Source organism: Rattus norvegicus, chromosome 7 (assembly GCF_036323735.1).
Source record: "Rattus norvegicus strain BN/NHsdMcwi chromosome 7, GRCr8, whole genome shotgun sequence".
NCBI classification, from domain to species: domain Eukaryota; kingdom Metazoa; phylum Chordata; class Mammalia; order Rodentia; family Muridae; genus Rattus; species Rattus norvegicus.
In genome coordinates this window covers 10,620,421-10,639,735 of record NC_086025.1, presented here as the reverse complement: position 1 = coordinate 10,639,735, position 19,315 = coordinate 10,620,421, and the positions used below count along the sequence as shown (strand labels likewise).

At 56.8% G+C, this 19,315-nt stretch overlaps 1 protein-coding gene across 2 annotated transcripts; it reads left to right on the top strand.

Moving 5' to 3' along the window:
- Positions 1–278: 278 nt before the first annotated feature.
- On the top strand, positions 279–19,314 carry Hcn2 (hyperpolarization activated cyclic nucleotide gated potassium and sodium channel 2). 2 transcript variants are annotated; one of them, NM_053684.2, is made up of 8 exons: positions 279–865; positions 7,977–8,400; positions 9,785–9,946; positions 12,167–12,385; positions 13,769–13,915; positions 16,796–17,036; positions 17,177–17,341; positions 18,060–19,314. In NM_053684.2, exons 1-8 carry the CDS (start codon positions 315–317, stop codon positions 18,740–18,742), a joined length of 2,592 nt encoding a protein of 863 aa, NP_446136.1. In that variant the 5' UTR covers positions 279–314; the 3' UTR covers positions 18,743–19,314. The 2 variants fall into 2 exon arrangements, with proteins under 2 accessions (NP_446136.1, XP_038934167.1); XM_039078239.2 differs by lacking the exons at positions 279–865; positions 7,977–8,400; positions 9,785–9,946 and adding an exon at positions 10,827–12,024.
- The last annotated feature ends 1 nt before the right edge of the window (position 19,315 follows it).

Here is a 19,315-nt window from a genome sequence, read left to right as displayed (position 1 = left end):
CAGGGGCCGGCCCGCTGGGCTCTGTGACCTTGGGTTCGTCCTTGGCCTCAGTTTCCCCTGGGGAACCAAGCCTGAGCGCATCTCTGAGGTCTCAAGGGGCTGACTGACCTTGAGCCTGCCTGCTGGTCTGGGCCTCAGTTTCCCTCATCCATTCCTGCGTAGGGTGGGGGTGGCTCAGGTGGAGGCGGGGCTCCCGCCCCCGCCCCTCCCCCGCGAGCAGAGGCTCCACCCCCCGGCTCCGCCCTCCCTCGGGCTCGGCCGGCGGCGGCGGCGGCCGCTCCGCTCCGCTCCGCACTGCCCGGCGCCGCCTCGCTATGGATGCGCGCGGGGGCGGCGGGCGGCCGGGCGATAGTCCGGGCGCGACCCCTGCGCCGGGGCCGCCGCCACCGCCGCCGCCGCCCGCGCCCCCTCAGCCTCAGCCACCACCCGCGCCACCCCCGAACCCCACGACCCCCTCGCACCCGGAGTCGGCGGACGAGCCCGGCCCGCGCTCCCGGCTCTGCAGCCGCGACAGCTCCTGCACTCCTGGCGCGGCCAAGGGCGGCGCGAATGGCGAGTGCGGGCGCGGGGAGCCGCAGTGCAGCCCCGAGGGCCCCGCGCGCGGCCCCAAGGTTTCGTTCTCATGTCGCGGGGCGGCCTCGGGGCCCGCGGCGGCCGAGGAGGCGGGCAGCGAGGAGGCGGGCCCGGCGGGTGAGCCGCGCGGCAGCCAGGCCAGCTTCCTGCAGCGCCAATTCGGGGCGCTCCTGCAGCCGGGCGTCAACAAGTTCTCCCTGCGGATGTTTGGCAGCCAGAAGGCCGTGGAGCGCGAGCAGGAACGCGTGAAGTCGGCGGGGGCCTGGATCATCCACCCCTACAGCGACTTCAGGTGCCGCCTCCGGGAGGGGCCCGTCCTTGGCGCGCCCGGGAGAGGGCGGGGCGCCACGTCCCGGATGGTGACCTCGGGGGTGGTGGCATTTCGAGGCGCGGGGCCGAGGATGGGGGTAGTCCCCTCGCGGTGACCTCGGGCGCGCCCCGGACCCGCCCCTGAGGGACCCTGATGTGCAGAGGCTCCGCCCTTTTGGAGGCCTGGAGTGAGGGGTCCCTGGTGTTCCCCCCTCCTGCGCGCCCTGGTTGCAGTGAGCCAGAGCCGCGGCCTCAGGGACAGGGTCTGAGCACATAAGGGTGGAGAGGACAAATAGAGGGGAACGTGGGCGCCCGTAGGCCGCGGAGCAGAAACGAGGGTGTAAAGATGGATAGAAAGGAGAAAGGAAGAAAAAGGAGGAGGAAGGAAAAGAAGGGAAGGAAGAAGGAAGGGCGCATGGGAAAGGACGCGCCCGGGAGGCCTCCGAGAGGGGGTTATTGGGCCGGCGTCGCGCGTTCCCACGGTCTCCGCTTGCGCCCGAGGCGGGCGCGTTCCGAGTACCCACACATCCCGTGTGTGTGGATACGGACGTGGCCTGAGTTGGCTGCTGCGTGCAGCGATAGGCGCAGGCGTAGGGCCATGACCCGAGTATTTGCGTCTGTCTCTTCTTTCCGGGAGAGCTTGTGATGTGATGCCCGATAGGGTCCTGGGGGGCGTGTGTCCGCGGATCTAGGGGAGGCGTGTCCCTAGAGGTGTGGCTGGTGGGTCTCTAGAAGTACTTGTTGGGATGCTGGCTGTGAGCGCGCGCGTGTCCCGGGTGGGTGTAGACCGGCGGGCCGTAAGGAGAGCTGCGTGCAGGGGATGCAGACTAATGTCCCGATCTGGGGTGACAGGGTGCAGATTTGAAGACAGGATGCTTCCCTATTCCGGTAAACTGTAGCTTGAAGTTTCAGGACCACGGACAGCTCCAGGACCTGGGGCGGTTCCTGCTGATCCCTTCTCCAGTGCTTGATAATTGAGCAACAGAAGCCCAGGAACAACCTCCCTGAGACTAGAATGCTACCTTTACCAAGAACCTAGATGTGAGGAAGATGCCGAGGGGTTAGGGCCAACAGGAATTGCCCTCGCATACTCTAGCCTGAGTGCCAAGCTCAGCGTTGCTCCACAGACTTCCAGGCTTGGGAACTGGACCCTGGGTGTCTCCTCTCTTCCCACCTGTGAAATGACACGAGAATAGAGGCGGGCTTGCCAAGGCTTCCTAGCTGACCATTGTGAATGGAGTGAAGTGCCAGCCAGCCAGAGAAAGGTGTCTAGGGTGGGGGCAGACTGTCGGGGTTACTACCCTCCTACCCCAGCATCACCGTTATGCCCAGCTTACAGGTGGGGGACATAAGGCCATACTTAGGCTTGGGTTCTTGCCTACAGTAGTGACATGTGGCTGGTTTCGGGGTGCGTGGGAAGAAATTGAGCCTTGGGGCCTTGTGTATGCAGATGCCCGGGGAGGACCTTGTGGATGCAGATGCCTGGGGGACCCTGTTCTTGCTGTGGTTGCCATAAGCCCTGAACTATGGAGAGGTTCACAGACTAAGAATCTTGCCTGGAAAACCAGAACAAACAGAAGGGGAATGAAGGTGTTGCTGTGGTTAGAGGAGTCAGTGTGGCCATAAAATTTCAAAGCTGGTACATGGGCCATCCACTTTTCATGTCTGGGGACTTGTGCTCCTTCCAGGACTTTCTGATTAAGTGTTGACCAAGATGGGCTCCAGAGCCCCCAGAGGCTGTTGGAAACACCAAGTGTGCTAAGTGTTGACTGAGACATTGAGTGATTGGTTTGGGCTATCCTGGCATGAAGCCCAGGCCAGCGCTCCACTGATGAGCCCCAAACACCCTCAGCTCACTTTCTACTTTTGTTCTGAGATGGGATTTCACTAAGTTGCTCAGTGGCCTTGAACTGAGCGCCCTCCTGCCTCAGTGTCCTGAGTACCTGGGATAACAGGTGTGCACCACTAAGCCCAACAATATTAACTGAACATTAGAGGAGGAGGAGGAAGAAGAGGAGGAGGAAGAGGAGCACCTTCATCCTGCCCTGGGGATAGGAAAAGCCATTGAAGTGGGAACACACACACACACACACACACACACATCTTCTTTATGCAGAGTATTGGGCAGGGACCTCCCGTCCCTATCCAGGGGCTGAGTAACTCCCTCTGTTGGCTCTGACTTGATTCCCCAGTGGCTCAGTCCTGTGACTTGGCTGGCATGCATGACATCCGGATGGGTCTTTGCTGGTTGGTGACTAGGGTACCGGCCCTCCCTGCCTAGGCAGGACGGGGAGGAGGAGTCATTAAAGGCACCAAAGGAGACAGTGCTGTGGGATGTCAGGGCCCTTGGGTGTCAGTTGCCTGCAGCACACAGTCCACAGGGACCTGGAGCAGCCAGGTTCTTAGCAGACTTACGTCCTAGAGTCCTCTAGGACTCAGTGCCTGGGGATAGCTTTAGGCCTCACTGCCTCAACTTCTCTGGATTCAAGGGGGTTGTGGTGTGGGGGGAGGAGGCTGGTGTCCAATGTGTCTGGAAGGATCTTCTACCCTCTTACTTGATGGATAGAACTCTGTTCCAAAAATTATTAGTATTTCAGTCTTTATTCCATTTTTGGATTGTGGGGGGGGGGCAGAGGGCAGCATGTGGATCTGCTCTCTCTTATCTCATGGGTCCTAGGACCCAATCAGTTTGTCAGGTTTGGTGGCAGGGATTTTTATTCAGTGAGCTATCTCATTGCTCCCAGTTTTTTTCCTTAAAAAAGGTGTGGGTGGTAGTGGGACAGGGTCTCCTGAAGCTCAGGTTTGTCTTAATCTCACTCTAATGGAGGATGACCTTGAGCTCCAGATCCTCCTGAGTCCCAGGGAGTCAGGAATGGCCTGCCGAGCTCTGTTTCCATGTTGCTGGAATTGTGACCCAGGCTTTGCACATGTTAGGAGGGTGTGATATCCACTGACGTCCCAATTTTAGATCTCATTCTGTAGCTCAGACTGACCTCCCTCTTATGGCCATCCTCCTGCCCCATTCTCCCAAGTTCTAGGATCACAGACAGTCACCACCTCACCCATTTTCGTCCACTTCTAAGCATTATCTGTCCCTGAGAAGGTTCTGTGAGCTCTCATGGAGAAGCAAGCTTGAGGGGTCTTGGGGGAAGGTGTCCCAGGCCTGAATGTCTATGCTCAGGGTGGGAATCAGAGCAGTGGTGACACCTGGGGATCCCCTCAGACACCTAAAGATGCAGCCCAGACCTGTGCATGCTGGTTCTGAGCCTGCCACATCCTCCCCTCACCCACTGGATGGCCAGGGATCAGTGTGAGGTCAGATATTGTGTCCTGCATATAAATCCCTGGAAATGCACCCCATACCAAGGCCCTAGAATAAATCCTATTATCAGGGAGGGTGTGGGGTTTGGGCATGCGCCTGCCTCCCAGATGGGAGTGTAGGGACCTGAAACTGGCCCTGGCCTAGTCTGTCTCCAATATACTCTCAGGTTCAGTATCAGATGCCCACACCCCCATTAGCCACCCTGACACTCCTGAGTGTCACTTGCCCAGCCTCGTATCTCCCATACCTGGGAAGCCCGGGTGCCGTGTGCACCACCTCTCCCCGAGGCCACCAGCCCTTGAATGCCACCTCCTCTGAGCAGCCTCCTTAACATTGTACCCAGGCCCATCTCCCACACCCTGGCAGCCAGCACAAATCCCACTTGATGGACTTTTTCTCCTCAACCAACTCCCATAGGAGTCGGGGTTGGGGAGCAGTGTGTACGTAGCCACCTACATTTTCTGGTCACTTCATGTCCCTGGTGCTTGGTGTACAATGAACCTTTATACGTGTCTGTACCTGGGACCGAAGCTGTCTTTGCACCGGGGTTCCAACCCTAATCCTGACACCTGCCCCGGGGACTCACTCAGTGGGCTCAGGCCTGATCCTCTGTCCGAGCCTGATCTGTAATCCCTGACCTCTGGCCTCTAATCCGTCCAGCTTTGCTTAGATCTCTGATCCCAGAGGGCTTTGGGCACATCTTGGATCTGCCCGGAGAGATGTGGCTGTCATTGTTGGTCTATCGAGGCCTACCCATGGCTCCTAGGATCCTAGTAGAGGCTGTGATCCATCCCAGAAGGGTCTAGCTAAGAACGGCAGGGTCTTTTCTGTTATCCATGGGCCTCAGAGCTGAGGAGGTCTGCACAACTGAGGAGGAACAAGGTTCATTTGGTGAGAGCTATCCAGAATTCACCTGTGGGTGGGAAGAGGGCTCAGACTGAGAGTCAGCAAGGGAGGCTTGTCTCCCAATGAATCTGCCCTCTGACCCCTGAGCTGGGTCCACAGCATGGTACTGAGAGTCCTCACAGAATTAGGCAATCGTTAGGACTCATTGTTGGTTATTGGGGAATTTGTTTTGTTTGGTTTGAGATAGTCTCACGTACCCTGTGCTGGCCTCAAACTCACTATGTAGCTAAGGATGTCTTCGAACTCTTGATTCTCTTGCCTCAACTTCCAGAGGGTTGGAATGACAGTCCAACCTTTCAGAGGACTGACCTGTTCCCAGATGTTCCTTAGGTCCCTGCTTAGGGCAGGGCAGATAAGGCCTAGAATCTCAGAGAAGGTGGGGACACTACACAAGGATGCACAGCCTGGGAGAGAAATCAGAGCTGTGTCTGGTCCACCCACTGTCCCAGGTCCTGTCTCCTCAAGCTTCATGGCTGGAGGCTGGTGAGGGGAGGGAAGGGGATCTCTGCAGAGTCCTAGGATCCAGATGAGCCTGGCTTCTTTTTCCTTGGTGTGGGACTTCTGACCCTTCCCTTTCCATTCCTGACTATATCTATGGGGACCAGGTTGACTGGTAAAAATGAAGGCCAGAGACACGTGTGTAAGAGCAGGCAGCCCCTACCCCTAGCACCCAGCTAGGGCCACAAGGACAGCAGCCACCTGTTCCCTCTCCTCAGGCCCTGGCTGGGGGAGGGTGGGGAGGTGGGGGCATGTCATACCATGTGACCTGGAGATGCAATTGCTGAGAGAGGCTCTGGACTAGGCGACTGCGGGTAGAGAACAGGGCAGTCTGAGTCCTGGGCCCCACTTCCCTCTGGGCAAGCCTTGGGCTTCAGTTGGAAGTCTTCCTGGCCCTGACTACCCAGGAAGGGAAGAGAAGCTTGGGGTGGCTGCAGCCTAGAAAGAGATCCTGCTGTTGATCTTCAGATTGATTCTAGGCCACTCTGATCCTTTCTAGGCCTCCCTCTCATCACCACTGAAAGTCCCACCCCCGTGGTTTCTAGACCCACCCTTGGTTGTTGCCAGCTTCCCACTGTGATGGGTGGTCGCTGTGTCCACCAGTGGTGGTTTCTAGTCTCTGCCGACCTCTTTCTCGATTGTTTCACTCAATGACTGTTCTCCAAAGAGAAGGCATCCTCAGTCCAGAGAGAAAGAGGTTGGCCCAGACTCCATGGCGGATTCTGGGGACAGCAAGCAGTTCCCAGTGCGAGCCACCCATGCTGTCTAGATCCATGCCCAGATTGAAAGTGGTTATTTATGGCTGAGAGATGCCCTGTGGTGCTCTTGAAGAGAAGTGGGGTTTGCTTCCTCCTCAGTGGGTTGGCTCACAACCTCCTGTAACTCCAGCTCCTGGGGAATCAGACGCCCTCTTCTGGCTTCTCGAACAAGCACAGGACCTCCTACCCTACAAAAACACACATAATTTAGAAAGAAAAAAAAAATCTTTAAATCTGGTGTTTGACTTCGCTCCTGAGGTTCAATGAACACCTCCCCAGCACCAGGCGATGCTATTCTGAGCTCTGGAGGTCTCGTCTCCACCAAGGGTGGTTGTGAGGGGCATTGCACATTCATAGACTCCCCAAAGGGCTTCACCCCATACGGGCTGGAGACAGAAGAGCTTGTCCAAGGTCACTCGTGCGTGGCAGGTGCCAGCACAGAGCTGGGCTGAGAAACACTGGGTGTTGCCAGCCATTGGCTCTCACAGTCCGAGCTGCTGCGAATGCCCCAGTACAAATCACTTTTTAATTTTTTTCTCTCTTTTTTGGACTGTTTCCTTGAGCTCAGTTCTCTGAAGTGCCGACTGCCCGCTGGGCATGGTGTTTATAACCGTGCCCATGAACTGCAGGCCAGCAGAAGGAGCCAGCTCCCTGGCAAGCCCTGAGACAGACATCCGTCGGCTCCAAACACTGCACCTCTGTCACTCCTTTGAGCCGATTCCGGCCACTGCCCCAGCTTTCATGCTCTAGAAACAGTGGGCTCTGTGCCTATGGGGAGCCCCAAATTCCAGGAGGTGGTGACAGACCTCAGAGGATATGAGGGGGCTGAGACGGAGCCTCACTATGTAGCCCTGGCTGTTCTGGAACTTGCTTTTTAGACCAGGCTGGCCTTGAACTCATAGACAGCCATCTGCCTCCTCCCCTCAAGTGCTGGGGTGACATCTGTTTCCACTGTATCTGGTTCTCCAAAGTGTTTCTTGAGGTGACTAACTGTGCCCTACAAGAGCTGTGGCCTCACCATGATGTGAGCCCTGTGGCTCTTGGTGGAAAAGTGTGGCCAGTGGAAGCCCTGGCCCTGTACCCACCCACCCATGGCTCTTAGCCTCCCACTGATGCCCAGTGTGCCACCTACCGGCACCAGACACTCCCACTCTTTCTGAAAGCAGGACTCGTGCCAGGCACACTGTTCCTCTTTGGTCATGTGAAGTGTTTGGTCTATTTTGAACCTTCTCTGCGGTCTGGAGGTGCCTTCACGGCAAGGTCAGACTGGGTCAGAGAGAGTGACCCTGGCTGCCTGGGGTCAGGAGGCTTCTTTGAGGAAGTCCAGTCCTTGTCCTGCAGCAAGATCTGGAGTCCTGGAGGCTGCTTTACGAACGGGGGTCCCAGAGAGAGACCACTTAGGGTTTGGGGCCCCAGAAAGAGACCCCCTTAGGGTTGGGGTCCTGGAGACACCCTTAGGGTTAGAGCCCCAGAAAGAGATCACCTTAGGTTGGGGTTCCAGAGGGAAACCAACTTGGGGTGAGGGTCCCAGAGGGAGACCGCCCTGGGGTGAGGAAGAGGGCACCACTGACGCCAAGGCCAAGAGATGTGAGCGTACTGCCTCTCCCCAGGTTCTACTGGGACTTCACCATGCTGTTGTTCATGGTGGGAAATCTCATCATCATCCCTGTGGGCATCACTTTCTTCAAGGACGAGACCACGGCGCCCTGGATCGTCTTCAACGTGGTCTCGGACACTTTCTTCCTCATGGACTTGGTGCTGAACTTTCGCACCGGCATTGTTATTGAGGACAACACGGAGATCATCCTGGACCCCGAAAAGATAAAGAAAAAGTACCTGCGTACGTGGTTCGTGGTAGACTTCGTGTCATCCATCCCGGTGGACTACATCTTCCTCATCGTGGAGAAGGGAATCGACTCCGAGGTCTACAAGACGGCCCGTGCACTACGCATCGTGCGTTTCACCAAGATCCTCAGTCTGCTGCGGTTGCTGCGGCTATCCCGGCTCATCCGATATATCCACCAATGGGAGGAGGTGAGGGGCGGGGAGAGGGCCAAGCGTACGCAGGACCCCAGCAACTTGGTCTTGGGTTCCTTGCATCTGGGCAGGATCAGGAATTGAAGCCGGGACCACCAGAGATGTGGAGTCCGAGGATGCTGGCACTGGGGTGTTGGTGGTGTTGGCCTTGACTGTGGACAGGGCAAAGGAGGCAGGAGCATGGTCACAAGGTGCTGTACTAAGTCTAGGGGTTGGAGATGAGGCCGTGAGTGTCAGGTGTTGGGAGTAGGAGTGAACCTCACGATCACGATTGGGTGGGGTCAAAGTCTATTCTGTGGGAAGAGCCAATGACCTGAGGATGGGACCTTGGTGTAGGTGTGGCCATGGCTTTAGGACCAGAGCTTTGACTTGGAGGGCCCATGAGAAACACCGGTGCTGTGGGTGTGGGGCCCCATCACGAGAAACGGACCGGAGCTGTCGGACTAGGGTTGTAGCTGAGTCAAAACTACAGGGGAGAATCTCACGCTGGGGCAGGGCCAGAGCTGCGGTGTGGGGCCCTCATGGACGCCAATCCTGTCAAGACAGGACTTTGGGTTGTGGGTGTGGCCAAGGCCATGAGAGGAACTAGGGCTAAGTAAGGCCTCTATCGGGAACCAAGATGGGTTTCTTAGGGTAGAGTCAAAGCTGTAGAGTGGAGCCTTGAGTGCCACTAGTAGGGGAGCTGTAAGGAGGTACTGGCAAAATTATTGGGCAGGACCCTAACTGTTAGAGCCTTAAGGGAAGTAGGGCAGGGGGTGCCCAGGCATGTCTGGGATAGCAGCCCATGGTGGGATCACAGGGAAATGTGCAAGGCCTGTAACGGGGGGGGGGGGGTGGGAAATAGATGGGGGAATGCTCGTTATTAGATGGAGGATAAGGGACGGGGTGGGGTGACATCTCCCACGTGATTATAGGCTCAGAAGCAAGGCTGGAGGACAGATAATCTCGGGGCCCCCCATGGAACCCCTCCTACCTTATGGAGTCAGAGCTAAAACCTTCAGGATACCCGAATTTGGGGAGACAACCTCACCAAGTGTTACCATGCGCCTTCCTGTGCCCTGGAAAATGTGGGGAGGAAAGATCAGACTTCTCCAGTTACCTACTCCCGAATTCAAGATTCAGATTCAGCCCTGAATCTGTCCCATCCCTGCTTCTGGTGCCACTGAAGCTGGCAGGTGGAGACAGGACTTGGGCAGGATGGGGAAGGTCATCCGGACGGGTCATGGGTGAGGCAGGCCGGGTGGAATTCAGAGCAGAAGCCACTAGGAAAGGGCACCAAGACTTCACTAACCTTGGACAAAGGAGCACAGGATTTGGCAGGCAGCGGTTGGGGTAGACACTGGGGAGGGCCTGGGACTCTCACGGTCACGCCCCCTCTCAGATTTTCCACATGACCTACGACCTGGCAAGCGCGGTGATGCGCATCTGTAACCTGATCAGCATGATGCTGCTGCTCTGCCACTGGGACGGCTGCCTGCAGTTCCTGGTGCCCATGCTGCAAGACTTCCCCAGCGACTGCTGGGTGTCCATCAACAACATGGTGGTGAGTGCTCCCTGGTGGGGGCCCACGCTCGCGAGCGCCCCTTGGCGCTCCAGAGAGAGCGCAGCTCCCACTGCCCTTGTGCCCTGTGGCTGTTAGCACTGCCTAAGGTCCTCTGTGGGCAGCAAAGCACCCACCTGCTATGATAGCTGATACCCACTAGCGTCCCCTAGTCGCCCGCCGAGGCCTTGTGAGCGCTTGCCCCTGTGCCCAATACTTGCCAGTGCCCCTTGGAATCCTTCAGCCCACATGCCTTGGTATCTGAGCCTGCCAGCGTACCCCCGCCTCCTGAGGCAGCTCGGCCAGCGTACACGGGGTTTCCTGAGGCAGCTCAGCAGCCGTTTTCCATGTAATGCAGATAAACTACGCAGAGATTTTCTTACTCTAAAAACTGTTTTACTTTAAATTTTTTTTTTATTTTAAAGCTGGACGTGGTAGCACACCCCTTTAATCCCAGCACTTGGGAGGCAGAGGCAGGCAGATTTCTGTGTGTTTTAGGCCAGCCTGGTCTACAGAGCTAGTTCTAGGGCAGCCATGGCTACACAAAGAAATCCTGTCTTGAAAAATCAAACCAAAAGGAGGAAAAGGAGAAGGAAGAGGAGGGGGAGGAGGATGAGGAAGAGGAGGAAGAGGAGGAAAAAAGTTTTATTTTAGACTTATTTCACTTTTGCATATTTGTATGTTCACTCGTGGTGGGCAGAAGAGGATATCCAATCCCTTGGAATTAGAGTTATGGATGTAAGTGCTGAGAACTGGACTGGGGTCTTCTTCAAGAGCAACAAGTACTCTTAACAACTGAGCTTTTGGGGTTGGGGATTTAGCTCAGTGGTAGAGCACTTGCCTAGCAAGCGCAAGGCCCTGGGTTCGGTCCCCAGCTCCAAAAAAAAAAAAAAAAAAAAAAAAAAAAAAGGTTTCCTATTAGGTTTATTTACTGTTATTTTAAATTATGTGTGTGTGTATGTGCACATGAGTGCAGTGCCCTCAGAGGCCAGAAGAGGGCATCAGATGCCCCTGAAGCTGGAGTTAAAGGTGATTGTGAGCCACCATGTGGTTAGTGGGATTTGAACTCAGAACCTCTGGAAGAGCAGTCAGTGTTCCCACCTGCTAAGCCATCTCTCTAGTCACTTACATTTACAGTCATAATCTCATGTAGCCCAGGCTGGCCTCAGATTGCTAGGTAGCTGAGGATGATCTTGAACTCACCGTCATCTCCACCTCCACCTCCAGAGTGCTGGGATGGCAGGTGTGCGCCTCCCCACCATCTCCCCGTTTTGGCTTTATGCAAATGCATTTAAGATAAAACAGCCTTCAAATGTTAAAAGTTGTTTCCACAAGCCTGAAGAAGAACTCCAGTTCCTGTTGTCCCCACGTCTGTATCACAGACAAATAAAGACGGTGTAGAGCCCAGGTACGAGCCGCCTCTGCCAGCTCTGAGAGATGCAGCTACGGAATGATAGCAAGTTCAAGGGTAGCATGGACGACGTAGCAAGTCTGTCTCAAAGTGGAAAGTAGAGAAGAGGGTGGCTCAACAATACAGGCCAGCCTAGAAGCCCCCAGTGAGAGGCTGGGGGCGTTGTCAGGGGTGGAGCCCCGCCTAGAATCCCCCCAGTAGAAGTAGAAAACCACACTCAGGGACAAGCACCTGCTTAGCATTCCTGAGGTTAGAATTGTGAAAGGGGGTGGGGGGCAGTCTTCAGGGAGGGTTGCAGCCCAGGCAGCCCAGGCCAGGGACAAACAGAAGCTTGGTATGTGTCAGTCAGGACACAGCAGGCAGGCATCAATGGAGTCAGAAGCGGGGTAGGGAGAACCCACAAGCGCCCTTCCCAGGAGCCTGGCACAGCTGCCTCTACTGAGGAGCCCATTGTCCAGCCACGGCCTGCACAAGCGGTTCCATTTCCTACATGGGCCCAGTGCCCCCCTCTTCTGACTGGGTCAACTGAGGACGTCTAAGGATGAGCCTCTCCCCTTCTGCCCTTTGGATATCATCCCAATGTCCGAGGACCCTGGAACGGACACTCTCGACCTTGAAGCTGATTGGCCAGAATGCTGCCCCTTTGGGACTTAGTTTCCCCAGAAATGAAGTGAGCGGTGGCGTCTGGCTTGTCCCTGATGTACTGCCTTGGGTACCTCTGACCGTGGGGACCTAAGTCCTCTTAAGCGCTCGCAGGAGGGTGGGCAGGTAGGTTCCAGGGGCTTCCCCAACCGTGTCTGTTGACCTTGCAGAACCACTCGTGGAGCGAACTCTATTCGTTCGCGCTCTTCAAGGCCATGAGCCACATGCTCTGTATTGGCTACGGGCGGCAGGCTCCCGAGAGCATGACGGACATCTGGCTCACCATGCTCAGCATGATCGTGGGCGCCACCTGCTACGCTATGTTCATTGGGCACGCCACGGCGCTTATCCAGTCCCTGGACTCGTCACGGCGCCAGTACCAGGAGAAGGTCAGGAGAGAGGCGGCTTCTTAGGGCTGAGTCTGTGGGGGGGAGCACCCCCTGGTTCTAAGGGCTCCTGTAAGGGCTGAGGACAGAGTCAAAGGGGGGACCCAGGTGGGGGTAGATGAGGTGAGGGGTCAGGAGCCCGTGGGGTTCAGAACCAACGAGACCAGTCCCTAGGGTCCAGCTCTGCATGTTCTCCGGTGTCATTGTCATGGGGGAGGTTGGGAAGCAGGGTGAACCTCTGGAGAGAGTAGAGTTGCCAGCCGTTTTCGCCCGTTTTCTGCACAAGGAGTGCATCCTCAGGTCTGGGGACAGAGGCAGCTGCTCTGTGCCACACGGCAAGCGAAAGGGCAGGAACTTTGGCTTCAGCCACCTGCACCCTCGCTCTCTGCCATGGGTCTCAGCTCCCCACCCCCCATCAGTGCCAGCCGGGTCAGCCGGGCTCTGTGCCAGGTACCCGCGTCCGGAAGCCTCCGTCTCACACCCAAACATGAGCTGGTGCTGCCACCCACCCGCCGTCACGGGGTCCGCTGAGATAAGGGCAGCTGTGGCTTGGGCAGAAATGGGGCTGGGGCAGCCCTGGGGTACTGTGCTGGGGACAGCCTGGCACCCACACCCCAGCCCTGATAGGGAGGGGCTGGCTCTGTGTTGGTCCCCAGGTCCCAGGGGGCGGGGCTGCAGATGAAAGTCAACATGCACACTGATCTTGGCACTATATATAGCCAAGTCTCAGAAACATGAGCCGGACACCTAAGGTGCTCACAGAACGCTTTTTTTTTTTTCATGACAGGGTTTCTCTGTAGCCCTGGCTGTCCCAGAACTCACTCTGTACACCAGGCTGTCTTTGAACTCAGAAAGATACCCCTGCCTCTGCCTCCTGTCGCCACGGCTTGACTCATAATACACGTTTTGATAGACATGTATCACAGAGCCTCTAACTCATTATACAACAGAGGGTAACTTTGAACTCCTGACCCTCCTGCTTAGTGATGGGGTTAAATGTGTGCACACCATAGCTAATCTAGACTCAGGTTTAAACATAAACATAACTGCTAGCTGGGTATGGTGTGTCAGGCACACAACAAAACATGAGGGTCTGGGGAGGAGACTGAGTGACTGCAGTGCTGGCCTAGCGTCCATGAAGACCTGGGTTCCACTCCAGCATCAGAAGCCTTTTGCAGTGGTACACGTCAATTATCCCAGCACCTAGAGGCAGAGGCAGGATGGGAAGTGTAAGGTTATCCTTGGCTACTTTAAAGCCGGCCTGGACTACGTGAAACCCTGTGTCAGGGGCCAGGCTGTGTAAAGCAGTGTGTCCCTGGGCTGGGTGGCATCGGGCTGGACCTGTCTGACCATCACTGACCACTGATCCACTTTTTCTCCCTTCAGTACAAGCAAGTGGAGCAGTACATGTCCTTCCACAAACTGCCGGCTGACTTCCGCCAGAAGATCCACGATTACTATGAACACCGGTACCAGGGGAAGATGTTTGACGAGGACAGCATCCTGGGGGAACTCAACGGCCCACTGCGTGAGGTGAGGTGCCCACGGACAGCCACAGGACCTGGGGAGTCTCAGGCACATCCCAGCGTGCTGCACATGCAACCGTGCCCAGGGTCTGTGGACAAACTGATGGGGCACGTGTGGGACCCAGGGTCAGGTCTGGGCGTGTCTATTCCTGGCCGTGTCTCCCGCACCTCCCTGGCCATCACCTGCTCCCCTGTGAGCCTCAGACACAAAGCTATGGTCATGAAAGACACATCTGTGCAGCCACGCTCCCTCCGAGATCGTGGGGGAGGGTCCTTCCTGTGTCTCCAGCCCCTTTCTTATTGCACATGTGTGGGTGCCTTGCTTGCATGTGTGTCTATGCACCAGGCATGAACATGGTGACTGTAGAGGCCAGAAGAGAATATTGGATCCCTGAAGCTGTGAATCCCCGTGTGGGTGCTAGGAATCGAACTGTCTCTCTAGCCCCGCTTTATTTGACACACGTGTGTGTGTGTGTGTGTGTGTGTGTGTGTGTGTGTGTGCGTGTGTGTGTGTGTGTGTGCACGTGTCTGTGTCTCCACAAGTGTGTGCAGGTGCTCACAGAGACCAGAAAGACAGTGTCTGCTCCATTAGAGCTGGACTTACATACACTGTGTGCCACCAGATATTGGACCCAAACCCTGTCTTAATGATTGAACAGCAAACACTGCTAACCCCTAAGCAGCCAATCCAGCCCTGTCTTTAAATGCACACATGTGGGGTTGGGGATTTAGCTCAGTGGTAGAGCGCTTACCTAGGAAGCGCAAGGCCCTGAGTTCGGTCCCTAGCTCCAAAAAAAAGAACCCCCCCCCAAAAAAAATGCACACATGCGTGTGTCCAAGTGCACATGTGCACTGAGCTGGAAGATAACCTTGAGTTTTGCCCTTGAGAGGGCACTGTTCACCTTCTTTTAAGATTTATTTATTATTTATTTATTATATATGAGTACACTGTTGCTGTCTTCAGACTCACCAGAGGAGGGCATCAGAGGGCATCGGATCTCATTACAGACGGTTGTGAGCCACCATGTGGTTGCTGGGAATTGAACTCAGGACCTCTGGAAGAGCAGTCAGTGCTCTTAACCGCTGAGCCATCTCTCCAGCCCACTGTCCACCTTCTTTTAGACAGAGTCTCTCTGTCCTGGAGCTCAGCCATTCAGCGAGGGATCATGCCCCAGGGATCATCTGTGCATTCCAAGGCCTGGGACACCAAGCATACACTGGCGCCCTTGGCTTTTTAACATGTCTTGAGGATGCTTGCAGGGCTCACAAAATGCCCACTAAGGCTGGGCTTCATCTGTATAACCCTTCATTTCCAAATACAGTCCCATCCACAGGTTCTGGGGCTCTGTCAGCCGGGGAGGTGTGGCCAGCAATTGGGGGACAATGGTGTGGTGCTCAGGGCTGAGTGTAGAACACTGAAGGGAAGGCCTGATGTCTAGGGCCCAGGCAGAGGGCAGAGTCAGGGCAAAAGCCCCCGGGGTAGAATTACAGGAGGAGGCTGCCAGGGCTGGGAGGCCAGGCACCTGTGCAGAGCCATGGGGGACTCAGGGCTTGGGGCCCAGGGCTGTGTGTGGACATCCCAGTTGGTAGCCTTTGGTTAATGGTCTTGGAGAAAGTCAACAGAATTAAACAGACTGTTAATCTCACTTGTCCTTTTGTAGATAATGTAGCTCACAGGCCTTAGCTGCATGAAGTACACAGGTTTGTAGAAGAGACATACATCTCCAATTCTATAACTTTATCACCAGCCCCAAGGAAACATTTCTTTTTATTTTTTTTTGGTTCTTTTTTTTTTTTTCGGAGCTGGGGACCGAACCCAGGGCCTTGCGCTTCCTAGGTAAGCGCTCTACCACTGAGCTAAATCCCCAGCCCCAACATTTCTTTTTAAAACATCTTTTTTTCATTTTACATCGAGTGATTTGCCTGAATGTCTGTCTCTGCCCCAGTACCAGCATGCAGTACCAGCAGCAGCCAGAAGAGGGCATTGGACTCCCTGGGATTGGCGTTACAGATTCATCAGCCATGTGGCTGCTAAGAATTGAAACTAGGTCCTCTAGTTTCAAGAGTAGCCATCTCTCCCGCCGTTCTTTTCCATTTTTGAGACGTTTCATTCTACAGCACAGGGTGATTCGTGGCAGTTCTCCTGCTTCAGCCTCCCAAGTGCAGTGGCTACCCAGCCCGGCTTGCATGATCACACTTTGTGTGTCCCTCTGACTCCCTTCTCCTTGGGAGGGTCGAGGAGGCTGGCCTCATTGTCCATGGGTTTCTTGTTGGGTTTTGCATATGCTTTTGGCAGTGACCTTGACTAGATTCAGCCGTTTAAAAACACAAGCATGGTGCACCCTGGCTGGGAACTGCATTGGGTAAATGAGGCAGAAAGAAAGGACACCCCATCTAAGAGGCCAGAGGTAGCATGTGGAGTGGAATTCTTTCTCTTTGGAGGTGAAGCTCATGTAGCTCAGGATGTCCTAGAATGTCACTAGATAGGTGGCGAGGGTGACCTTGAGGGTGATCCTCCTGCCTCCGCCTCCAGAGGACTGTGATGACAGGCTTGTATGACCTGGTTTATGCCATGCTGGGGATGGAACTCAGGGCATGCCAAGAAAGAGCTCTACGCACTGAGCTCTGGTCCTGCCATTAAGCCTGTGGGGTATTTTCTGTGGTCCTGTTCGCTATAACGGCTTTCTCCATTCCAGTGTCACTCACCCTATGGCGGTATAGGGACTCGGGACTTTTTCCCGTATGCCTTAAGCTCATTTCCCAGTCCTGCCTCCAGCGTCTGCCTAGGAAGTTAGATAGGGGCTGAGGGGCCACCAAGTAGCCCAGGGGAGAGTGAGGGTCTGAGGTACCAAGCCAGTGACTTCGCCACCCTCCCTTCCACCCACAGGAGATTGTGAACTTCAACTGCCGGAAGCTGGTGGCTTCCATGCCGTTGTTTGCCAACGCAGACCCCAACTTCGTCACCGCCATGCTGACAAAGCTCAAATTTGAGGTCTTCCAGCCTGGAGACTACATCATCCGAGAGGGGACCATCGGGAAGAAGATGTACTTCATCCAGCACGGGGTGGTGAGCGTGCTCACCAAGGGCAACAAGGAGATGAAGCTGTCAGATGGCTCCTATTTTGGGGGTGAGCCCCCTACGGCAAGGCTGAGATCTGGATGGGGTGGGACTGTGGACAGCTCAGACCCGGGGAGGTTTGACCCAGCGTCGGGTGAGCTTTGAGCGTGGGCTGGGCAGGCTGCTGAGGCACCATCCTTGTTTTTACAGAGATCTGCCTGCTCACGAGGGGCCGGCGCACAGCCAGTGTGCGGGCTGACACCTACTGTCGCCTCTACTCACTGAGCGTGGACAACTTCAACGAGGTGCTGGAGGAGTACCCCATGATGCGGCGTGCCTTTGAGACCGTGGCCATTGACCGCCTGGACCGCATAGGTGAGCTACTGCCAGGCTGTCTAAGAGGGGTGGGGAAGTAGAGGCACGGCATAGAGTGTGCTCAGGGGTGCGCAGAGCAGGCAAAGCCTGGTGAAAAGCAAGCGGGGTCAGGAGGCCAGGAGCCAGAGGGCCAGAGTCCTGGGGCCTGCTGGGAACAGCGCAGGCTCAGTAAACCAGCCACATTAGGGGTGGGGGATATTCTAGGTTTGTGGGGCAACATCTGAAAGGAGGCTGGAGGCCTGCGTGAAGCATGTGGGGCAGGAGAGGCGGGGCCTTTGCTAATGACAGGGCATGGAGATCAGATGTAAAGACAGTGGCTCAATTCAGTGGGGCAGGATGGGTCAGAGGGTGTGTGCCCGCACATACAGGCATCCTGTATATACAGAATATGCTGGACCCGCGGTATACAGCAGGCATTTCAGATGCACTTGCCACAGGAAAAGCACTCAGTACTTGGAATTTACAGGTCCCACACAACTGCACACCTTGGGTGCTGGTAACATGACTGCTGCACGCAGTGTGAACCGGCTGTACACAGTAGGTGCTGCACTCAGTATGAGCTGTACACAGTAGGTGCTGCACTCGGTGTGAGCTGTACACAGTAGGTGCTGCACTCGGTGTGAGTTGGCTGTACATAGTAGGTGCCGCTCATGCTTACTGGGTAGGCAGGTGCTCAGGCGAGCGCAGACAGTCTAACCCCCTAACCTCCTGCCCATAGGCAAGAAGAACTCCATCTTGCTACACAAGGTTCAGCATGATCTCAGCTCGGGTGTGTTCAACAACCAGGAGAACGCCATCATCCAGGAGATTGTCAAATATGACCGTGAGATGGTGCAGCAGGCAGAGCTGGGCCAGCGTGTGGGGCTCTTCCCACCACCGCCACCACCGCAGGTCACGTCGGCCATCGCCACGCTGCAGCAGGCCGTGGCCATGAGCTTCTGCCCGCAGGTGGCCCGCCCGCTCGTGGGGCCCCTGGCGCTAGGGTCCCCACGCCTCGTGCGCCGCGCGCCCCCAGGGCCTCTGCCTCCTGCAGCCTCACCAGGGCCACCCGCAGCGAGCCCCCCGGCTGCACCCTCGAGCCCTCGGGCACCGCGGACCTCACCCTACGGTGTGCCTGGCTCTCCGGCAACGCGTGTGGGGCCCGCATTGCCCGCACGCCGCCTGAGCCGCGCCTCGCGCCCACTGTCCGCCTCGCAGCCCTCGCTGCCCCACGGCGCGCCCGCACCCAGCCCCGCGGCCTCTGCGCGCCCGGCCAGCAGCTCCACCCCGCGTCTGGGACCCGCACCCACCACCCGGACCGCGGCACCCAGTCCGGACCGCAGGGACTCAGCCTCGCCGGGCGCTGCCAGTGGCCTCGACCCACTGGACTCTGCGCGCTCGCGCCTCTCTTCCAACTTGTGACCCTTGCGCGCCGCCCCGCGGGCCGGGCGGGGCCGTCATCCACACCAAAGCCATGCCTCGCGCCGCCCGCCCGTGCCCGTGCAGAAGCCATAGAGGGACGTAGGTAGCTTAGGAGGCGGGCGGCCCTGCGCCCGGCTGTCCCCCCATTGCCCTGCGCCCACCCCATCGCCCCTGCCCCAGCGGCGGCCGCACGGGAGAGGGAGGGGTGCGATCACCTCGGTGCCTCAGCCCCAACCTGGGACGGGGACGGGGCGGCCCTGGCCGAGGACCTGGCTGTGCCCCGCATGTGCGGTGGCCTCCGAGGAAGAATATGGATCAAGTGCAATACTCGGCCCGCCGGCTTCCCGCTGCCCCCGGCAAGCTCACGCAATAACCAGCTCGCCCCTGCCCACGCGTCCGTGGTGACCTCCCTCGGGCACCCAGGGGCGGGCTTCACGGCCAAGCCGGCGTGGGGGTGAGGCTGGGTCCCCGCCGTCGCCATGAATGTACTGACGAGCCGAGGCAGCAGTGGCCCCCACGCCCCATTAACCCACAACCCCATTCCGCGCAATAAACGACAGCATTGGCGCCCAG

What these genes read in the sequence shown, in the direction of transcription:
- Hcn2 (NM_053684.2), top strand. Translation starts at nt 315, where the DNA reads ATGGATGCGCGCGGGGGCGGCGGGCGGCCGGGCGATAGTCCGGGCGCG. An exon ending in CACCCCTACAGCGACTTCAG is followed by an intron (nt 866 to 7,976) that starts GTGCCGCCTCCG and finishes GCCTCTCCCCAG; the next exon opens with GTTCTACTGGGACTTCACCA. An exon ending in ATATCCACCAATGGGAGGAG is followed by an intron (nt 8,401 to 9,784) that starts GTGAGGGGCGGG and finishes GCCCCCTCTCAG; the next exon opens with ATTTTCCACATGACCTACGA.